At 41.0% G+C, this 9,584-nt stretch overlaps 1 protein-coding gene and 1 pseudogene across 1 annotated transcript in view; both read left to right on the top strand.

Moving 5' to 3' along the window:
• Positions 1–3,785: 3,785 nt before the first annotated feature.
• NUDT15 (nudix (nucleoside diphosphate linked moiety X)-type motif 15) overlaps positions 3,786–9,584 on the top strand; it is a 10,681-nt gene continuing 4,882 nt past the window's right edge. The window contains exons 1-2 of the mRNA XM_008587100.1: positions 3,786–3,943; positions 7,603–7,799. Of these exons, the coding sequence (XP_008585322.1) occupies positions 3,786–3,943; positions 7,603–7,799 (355 nt within the window). The remainder of the gene's footprint in view (positions 3,944–7,602; positions 7,800–9,584) is intronic.
• The window catches only part of LOC103602680, a 25,365-nt pseudogene continuing 23,511 nt past the window's right edge, over positions 7,731–9,584 (top strand).

Below are 9,584 nucleotides of genomic sequence, written 5' to 3'. Positions count from 1 at the left end.
CGCCCGCACCTCGCTCAGCCAGTGAGCGGGAACCGGTCTGTATGTGGGATCCGAACCCCCGGCGGGAGTGCCACCGCGCTCCCAAGTGGCGCACTGTAGCCGTGCGCCACCGGGCTGGCCTCATTTTCATTTTCTTAAATAGTGTCTTAGTCAGCTGAAGCCACTATAACAAAATACCATAGATAGGTTGGCTTAACCAACAGACATTTATTTCTCACAGATCTGGAGGCTGGGAAATCTAAGATCAAGGTGCCAGCAGATTCAGTTCCTAATGAGGGCCTTCTTCCAGCTTGCAGATAGCTGCCTTCTCACTGTGTCCTCACAAGGCACATGGAGATAGAATGATCAAGCTCTCTGATCTCTTCTTACAATCCTGTCATGAGGACACCAGCCTCATAACCTCATCAAAACCTAATTACCTCCCAAAGTCCCATCTCCAACTATCATAATATTAAGGGTTAGGGCTTCAACATATGAATGGGGGGTTCACAATTCAGTTCCTATCAGACTCTCAAAAAAAAATTTGATGAAGCCCAAATTATGAGTTTTTCTTTTATGATTTATGCTTTTGGTGTCATATCTAAGAAATCTTTACCTAACCCAAGATACAAAGATTTTCTCCTATATTTTCTTCTAGAAGTTTTATACTTTTAGATGTTTTTATTTAGGCCCACAATTAATTTTGAGTTAATTTTTATATATGGTGCAGAGCATGAATCAAGGCTTTTTTTTAAACATATGTATTTCAAATTGTTCCAGCACCATTTGTTAAAAAGACTATCTTTTCTTCATTGCATTACCTTTGCACATTTTTCAAAAATCAATTAACCATAAATATGTTATGTTATTATGATATATCTGGTTTTTCGATTCTGTCCCATTGATCTATATGCTTTTGCCACACTCCTTTGATAACTGTGGCTTGATCCTGTCTTGAAATCGGGTGGTGTAAATCCTCCAAATTTTTCCTTTTCAAAACTGTTTTGATTATTCTAGTCCTTTGCATTTCCTTTGCATAAAAATTTTGAGTCAAACTATACATTTCTACTGAAAAAATAATAAAGCCTTCTGGTATGTTGCCTTGAATTGCATGGAATCTATATAAATCAGTTTAGAGAGAATTGACATCTTAACAATAATGAGTCTTCTGATCCATGATCTTAACATTTCTCTCCTTTTCTTTAAATCTTTAATTTTCTTCAGCAATGTTTTATAGTTTTCAGTACAGGTTTTCAACACACTTTGCTAAATTTATCCCTAAGTATTTTATATCTTCCATGGTATTGTAAATGGTAGTGTTTTTTAATTTTGATTTCTGATTGTTAATTGCTAATGTATAGAAATATAATTGATTTTGTATATTGACCTTGAATCCTACGACCTCGCTAAACTCGCTTATTAGTTCTAGTAGCTTTTTTATGGATTTATTGTCTGTGAAAAAAAAGACAGTTACTTCTTTCTTTACAATTTAACTACCTTTTATTAATTTTTCTTGACTTTATTGACTGCATTAACTGGAATCTCCAGCAATATGATGACTAAAAGTACTGAGAGTGAATATCCCAGCTTATCAACAAGACTAAGGCTAGGGCTAGCCTGACAAATTAGCACAGACTAAGTGGTTTGAACAACAGAAATTGTACTGACCAGGTAGTTCAGCTGGTTAGAGTAGTCTCATAGCCCCAAGGTCACAGGTTTGGATCTCCATGCCAGCTGCAAAAAAAGAAAGAAGAAAGAAAAGAAAGGAAAGAAAGGAAAGAAAGGAAAGAAAGGAAAGAAAGGAAAGAAAGGAAAGAAAGAAAGAAAGAAAGAAAGAAAGAAAGAAAGAAAGAAAGAAAGAAAGAAAGAAAGAAAGAAAGAAAGAAAGAAGCAAGAAATTCAATTTCTCACAATTCTGGAGTTTACAAATCCAAGACTGTTTTCTTCTGAGGCCTCACTCTTTAGCATGCAGATGGCCATCTTCTCTCTTTGTCTTCATATGTCTTCCCTCTTTGTCTGTGTTCTAGTCTCTCTTCTTATAAGGACACCAGTCATATTAAGGTCCACCTTAATGACCTCTTTTTAACTTAATTACCTCTTTAAAGACCCAATCTCCAAATAGTCACCTTCTGAGATACTGGGATTTAGGACTTCAACATATGAATTTGCAGGGGGACACAATTCAAGTATGACAACCATTAAATATAATGTTAACTGTAGATCTTCTTAGATGCCTTATATAAGGGTGTTAAAATTCCCTTTTATTTCTAGTTTTCTCAGAGATTTGTGTTTTTTTAAATCGTAAATTAGTATTGAATTTTGTTAATTTTTTTCCTGCATCTATTAAGATAATTTTATGCCTTTCCTTTTTCCCTCTGTTAATGTGATGAAATTACATTGATTGGTTTTTCAAATATTAAGCCAACCTTGCATTTTTGAGATTAACCCCATTGTTACAATCCTTTTTACATGTTGCCAATTTTTATTTGGGAAAATATTATAGAGTACCTTTGTGATACACAGGACACTATTGAACGTGAATGTGTTGGTGGTGAACAGAGATGCTGTAAAAAGCTTAATTTTCATTTACCATAATATGAAGAATAAGCATATTACTTAGAAATACGTGGGCAAATATCAGAAATAACAGTTCAAAGAGTTAAAAGTGATTGTCTCTGGAAGCAGGACTAGATGGTAGTGAGGTTTTGTTGCAGGTTTTGTACCATTTCACTTTAATTTTGTTCACATATTATTTTGGTAGAAGTAAAAATTAACTTTTTAGAAAAATTAATTCCTATCAAGAAGCCATTGATTTTTTTGTTTGTTTTAAAAGATGACTGGTAAAGGGATCTTAACCCTTGACTTGGTGTTGTCAGCACCACACTCTCACAAGTGAGCTAACCGGCCATCCCTATTTAGGGATCCGAACTTGTGGCCTTAGTGTTATCAGCACCACACTCTCTCCCTCAAGTGAGCCATAGGCTGGCCCTTGTTCGTTTTTAGTTTTAGTTACAACTTTGATTCACCTGGGTTTGTGAGTGTGCACGTGCATGTGCATGGTGTGCAAACATCTGGAACTGTTTCTCCGCTGTTTGTAACTAACTCTTCCCAGCACAATTTATTGATTAGTCTTTATTTGCTCCCATGATTTATGAATAATCTTTAACATAGTTATTTATACTGGGACGTTTCTACATGATCTGTCCTTGCCCTGGTCCCATACTAACTCTAGCAATATTGAGAATGAGCTCACTTGGTGGATGGGGTTCATTCAAGGTAAAAAGAATAGAACGTACAATGGTACAGCGGTTTATAAAAGCAGGTGGCTGGTAAATGTATGGTTTGGGGGAATCTAGGGGTGGAAAGATGAATGCTCAAAGTGCATCCGTTGCATCAATAAGTGACATACTTAAACGAAACTTTGCACGCTGTCTTCAGGAGGAAACACAACGCTTCACAAGCTGAAACCCCTAAGTGAGGAAGACACCCCGCACAAAGGCCTTTGATTTCGGGCGCCCACGCCAGCTCCGGCAGAGATTGGTGGCGGCCGCGGGGGCGGGGCGCACGTCACTTCCCGCTGCGGCCGGGCGCATCCTCCAGCAAGCGCTATGACCGCCAGCGCGGAGTCGTATAACTTCGTATAATGTATGCTATACGAAGTTATGCCCCTAAGTGAGGAAGACACCCCGCACAAAGGCCTTTGATTTCGGGCGCCCACGCCAGCTCCGGCAGAGATTGGTGGCGGCCGCGGGGGCGGGGCGAACGTCACTTCCCGCTGCGGCCGGGCGCATCCTCCAGCAAGCGCTATGACCGCCAGCGCGGAGCCGCGGGAGCGGCGGCCCGGGATCGGAGTAGGAGTAGTGGTGACCAGCTCCAGGCATCCTCGTTGTGTCCTCCTCGGGAAGAGGAAAGGGTCATTTGGAGCCGGCAGTTTCCAACTTCCTGGGGGCCACTTGGAGTTCGGGTGAGCATGCGACAGGTCAACACGGGGAGAGACGCGCCGCGCGTGCGCTCCTACGTCAGTACGCCTTGCGTGCACACGCACACGCACGTCCACGTCGACGCTGCGTCGTTTCTCGCGCGCTGGCTCGATTCCTCCCCTCGGCCGCTGGGTCCTGCAGGCTCCCGCCGGGAGGGGGCGCTGTGCTGGGTGGGGAAGGACCTCGTAGCTCCCGAGTGGGCAACGCCAGTTCAGTACGCTCGGCTCCGCCCGAGCTTGGCCGCAGCTGAGAGTTGGTTTCCGAGCTGTGTTTTTTCTTAGTGCTTACACGTTATAGAGGGGAAAGTGGGTGCTTGTAAACCTCGAGCAGTCCCGTGTTGTCAGTTAAGGCATCTGCACGGTTTCCGTGTGCAGATATATTCAGTACCCAGTGGCCGCGTCATTTTAGTTGCACCCGAAGCAAATAGGCTGGCGAAAGTCTCAGGGCCTCAGTTTCTTCATCTTTAAAATGGGGACGTTGAACGAAATGCCCTTTAAGACTTCTTTTTGCCTTCGCGCTCAATGATTTGATAATATATCAGACCGACAAAGGGAGTGGGACAGTTGAGTCAGTTTTACACAACTGTAGAGTGAAGGAAGCCTGGGATAGTGCTGCAAAGTGGATTCTGAGGTGAGGATAAGGCTAAAACTCGCAACAGATAAGCAGCATCTGAAGCATCCAGACCCAGCTCTTGTTTTTCCTTTGGTATAAAAAATTTCAAACGTACGTAAAAGCGGAGAAAGTAGTGAATCCACGTGCACCCGTCACGTGGCTTCCTCCATCTTCACTGTCCCCTCTCCCCGCCCAAGACACAGCACACACGCACCTGGTCTTTAAGACTATTTTGGAGGAAATCTCCGACATCCTATTGTACCATCCCTAAATAGTTCAGTATGCATCTCTAGCAGAGTTTTTTTTTTTTTTTTTTTAGAAAACATAACCACAGTACCATTTTCACACCTAACAAAATGATTAGTTCGTATCACCGGATGCTCAGTCCGTGCGCCGTTTTCCCCAGTTGTCTTGAAAATGTCTTTTGACTGTTTTGTACCAATCGGAATCAAAGGGCATTCACATTTGGTTGATAAAATTTTTAGGTGTCTCAATTTAACAGTGACCCTCCCCCATCTCCTTTTTTCGCCATGCCATATATTTGTTGAAGAATATGGGTCATTTATCCTGACAATTTTCTAACAGTATGACTATGTTCTTCTGACCCACCTATTTTTTACAAAGTGGTCGTTAGAAGTAGAGTTGATCCTAGTGNTTTCCCCAGTTGTCTTGAAAATGTCTTTTGACTGTTTTGTACCAATCGGAATCAAAGGGCATTCACATTTGGTTGATAAAATTTTTAAGTGTCTCAATTTAACAGTGACCCTCCCCCATCTCCTTTTTTCGCCATGCCATATATTTGTTGAAGAATATGGGTCATTTATCCTGACAATTTTCTAACAGTATGACTATGTTCTTCTGACCCACCTATTTTTTACAAAGTGGTCGTTAGAAGTAGAGTTGATCCTAGTGCCTTTTAGTCAGACTTTGTCCTTTATAAAATATGGAATCCTTATGATCTTTTAGCATGTGGAATTTTTTTTGATGGTCTTCAGAATTTTTATAAAAAGTGTTGGTAAGTTTATCATTTTAAGATAACTAAGATAAACTATCAGCTAATAAATAGTAAAATATTTAGATTAAGAACCAAATTGCCCAGACAGCCACACATATTGTACTTTGCTGATTGTTGGTGGGCACTAGCTAAACTTAGGTCACGAACTAAGCACTAGTTAGAATGTATAATTACCAAAGCAATGGCTAGAGATAGCTGTTTTAATAACACAAGAAAGCGTTAGAGTCTTGACTCAGGTACTGAATGATCATAGCCAACATTGAACTCTAAGGAGCTTTTTACTGAGTGCTAGATAGTTTGCTGAACTCTTAACATGTATTCTTTCGCTGGATCTTGTATAAACAGTATAGTACTGAGTGGGCTAAATTTGATGGGGAAAAAAATAGGAAATGGCTTTTTTTCCTCCTTCCATTATCTTCAAACATAATTTGTTTTTCCCATCTCTGCTCCTCAGTGATATTTCCTACAAATTCTGTTGTTTTCCTGCCACTTGGTTATAAAAATAAATCCTATTTTGGTTATTAAGATTCACTTGCAAGCATTTAAAAGTTCCATTTAAACCTTCAGTCTCACTTCCAGTTTCTAATCTCTTTGCCGTAGCTGGGAAAGGAGGTGTGGGCCACTGTCTTGCTCTTTCTCCACCTCTCTTCTCCCTCTGCTGTTTCTAAGTTTCCTTCCATGTCCAGTGTATTGGGGAAGGAGGAATGAGAGGGCCCGCCCCTTTGAGTGACAAGTGCTGCTGTAATCCATGCACTGGCATCTCGGTGCCACGTTGGTGTCTCAGTCCCGCACAAGTGTGCTCTCCTTCTCAGTGGTTTGGAAGACCCACAAAGATTTCTGTACTGTGCAGTTCCCTGACATAGGTGACTTTTTGTGACAATCCCCCCCCCGACACACACACCCAGTTCTTGCCTGTAGCACACACCGCCCTACATTTTCTTTCTGCTGGGGTCCTGATTGTATTACCCAGCAGTCTCTGGTGGCATCTCCTTGGCTCAGAGGAAACACAGTGGGAATGATCCTTTCATGGCTGCCCTTTTCCCTTACTCAGACATCCTGGGCTGCTCTAGTCAATCTCCCGCTTTCCAAATTCCCAAGGTGGTAATAAGCATCAGCCTCTATATTCACGGGCATCCTAAAACTCTGAGGACACATTTCAGATTTGCCCTCCAACCCCCCTGCCCTGATGCACTGGGGTGGGCCTGTGGGTTTCTGCAGCCAGTATGCCTTTAGTAGGGGAATGACACATGAGTATCTCCTTCTTGGGAATCACACCCAATCTCTACGACTGATTCTCTTGGAGGAGCACCCCTCATTTGTGTTGGGGGGCACAGTTGGCCTCTTATAGGGAAGAAGGGAAACATTCCTACTAGGCTGGGAACTCACAACTGTCTTCTTTCTCAAAGATCTTTCTTATGTAGCTTGAGTAGGGTGAGGATCAAAGGACTAGTCTGGCCTTCTTTAGCAAACCCTTGAGCTCAGGTGACAACTGTTTGCTCTTTTGCTGTATTCATTGGAATTTAGAGGGTCTTATTGCTTATTGTCTTCAATTTTGAGGCTTAAACTGAAATTCTGAGAGTACCAGAAAAGACATAGTGTACTTTTTAACACATTTACAACAACCCCATGAGAAAGTAATATTCTCCTTTTACTTGTCCAAAGTAAAAGGCGATGGACTTAAAGCTCATACCTAGGCCTAGTTAACTCCAAAGCCTGTGCTTTTAAGTAATATGCTAAACTGCCTCCTGGTCGTATACCGCTTCCAGGCAGTGAATTACTGCAGACTTAAGCAAGTGTTAATTTTTTTGTTCAATATGAGGTCCTTTTTGTCTTCAGAAAACTACATATAAGATGTACAGATAGTCAAAAGCAGGGTTGTTTTATTGTTTTAAAGCATGAACCAATTATAGTTCTTTTTGCTTTACACTAGAAATTTCTAGCCAAGAATTTCATGGCAAAAAAAAAAAAAAGTTATGCAAATGGAATTGAATACAGTGGTATGTTCCTTTTTTCCAGTGAGAGCTGGGAAGAATGTGCTCAAAGGGAAACCTTGGAAGAAGCTGCTCTTCACCTGAAAAATGTTCGCTTTGCCTCGGTTGTGAATTCTTTTATTGAGAAAGAGAATTACCATTATGTTACTATATTAATGAAAGGAGAGGTGGACGTGACTCATGATTCAGAACCAAAGAATGTAGAGCCTGAAAAAAACGAAAGTAAGATAATTATATATAATAATGCATTTTTCTTTGAGGAGAACATGTTGTCTAAAGGAGTATTACATTATGTTGCCATATGAAGAGTTAGGTTCTCTTCATATATGCTATGCTCTAAATGCTCGTGTCCCTGTAAAATTGATATGTTGAAAGCCTGACTCCCAAGGTATTAGGAGGTGGAGACTTTGAGAGGTTATTAAGTCATGCGGGCTCTACCGTCACAAATGAGATTAGTGCCCTTATAAAAGAGGCCCCAAAGAGCTTCCTTGCCTTCACTGTGTGAGGACACAGAGATAAGATGGTCAGTTGTCTGTAAACTAGGAAATGGGCCCCCACCAGACAGCACACCTGGTAGAGTCTTGATCTTGGACTTCTCAGCCTCCAGAGCTGTGAGAAATAAATTTCTATTGTCTATAAGCCACCTAGTCTAAGGTATTCTGTTATAGCAGCCCAAACAAAATAAGATATGTAAATATAGCTGTATATTATAGGTATATAAATATATTTAAATCTTGAGGAACCAGACTGCTTGAGTGTGTGTCCTGGTTCTTCCACTTAGAGCTTTGTGACCTTGGGCAAGTTATTTCACGTCTAGCCCTCTTTTCTCATCTGTGATAATAGTAACTACCTCAGATGGGTTGTTGTAAGGTTTAAATGAGTTAATACATATACAGAACCTAGTGAACACAGTAAGTAGTCAGTAAATGTTAGTTTTATTGTCTGGGTTTAATTTTATTTCAGGCTGTGATTTTGTGGAAAACATTTCATGTGCTTTTCTCAGTTTCCTTACCTGGGCAGGAGAGGAATCCCTTCCTTTTACAGAGAACAATTATCCAGACAAAACAGTTGTCTGTTACCCTTTATTTTGAATTGAGTGCTCTGAAAGCTTTAATAATAACTGATAGTTATTATTTACTCTATGCTAAGTAATGTTCTAAGGGCTTTACACGTATCATCTCTACTCAAATTCTCATAAAACTTTGTGAGAAAAAGCACTAAAGAGAAAAATATCAAAGATTTTGAATATATTCCTTGGCATATGAAACTTTATCCATGTGGTCTTGTTGCAGTGAGTTACTGTGAACTTGCAGAGAGAGGCAGGAAACACCAAGGCTTAAAACAGGAAGACAGAGTTTATTGAAATGCCAGCATTTGTCTCAGAGGACTCAAGTTGCAAAGGCTGAGCCTCCCAACACAGTGGGGCAGTTGTTTTTATTTTATAGCATTTCTGGGTTTTTGTAACAGAGCAAGAGCAGTGATCTTATGATCTTATGTGGTTATGATTTTGTTTCAGGGTGGAAAAGTACAGTGGGTGAGAAGCATGCTGAAAAATTCTGTTTTAGCAGTCTGTGGTAACCACAGGGTGAGACAAACTGAAGGTGCCGCTGTAGCTGGGTGGGGCTCTTGGTTACAGCATAGCGTGGCACAGCATGAATGCCTAATGGCCACAGCCAGGTGTGACAACGCCAAGTAAGTGTGAGTGTCTCAGTCTCATGTAGGCGACCTCCCCACTAAACGTTTAATTTCTTCTCTAATATGAAAGAATCTTTTAATTCAACAAATACTTATTGGATACTATGAGCCAGACATTGTTCTAGGCACTGAAGAAACAATGGTGTGTAGAACAAAGTCCCTGCCCTCCTGGACTTTACATTTTAGTGGGGGAAGCCCAAAATTGGCAGGTATTTTATGACAGTAGTGATAAGGACTAAGAAGAAAAACAGCGGTGTTAGGCTAGCAGTGCATGGGGACTGCATCACATAGGGTGCTCAGGAAGGGCTTCTG

This window comes from Galeopterus variegatus, unplaced genomic scaffold (genome assembly GCF_000696425.1).
Source record: "Galeopterus variegatus unplaced genomic scaffold, G_variegatus-3.0.2 Scaffold4252, whole genome shotgun sequence".
NCBI classification, from domain to species: domain Eukaryota; kingdom Metazoa; phylum Chordata; class Mammalia; order Dermoptera; family Cynocephalidae; genus Galeopterus; species Galeopterus variegatus.
The sequence above is the reverse complement of the archived record's forward strand: the minus strand, read 5'-3'. Positions and strand labels throughout refer to the sequence as shown.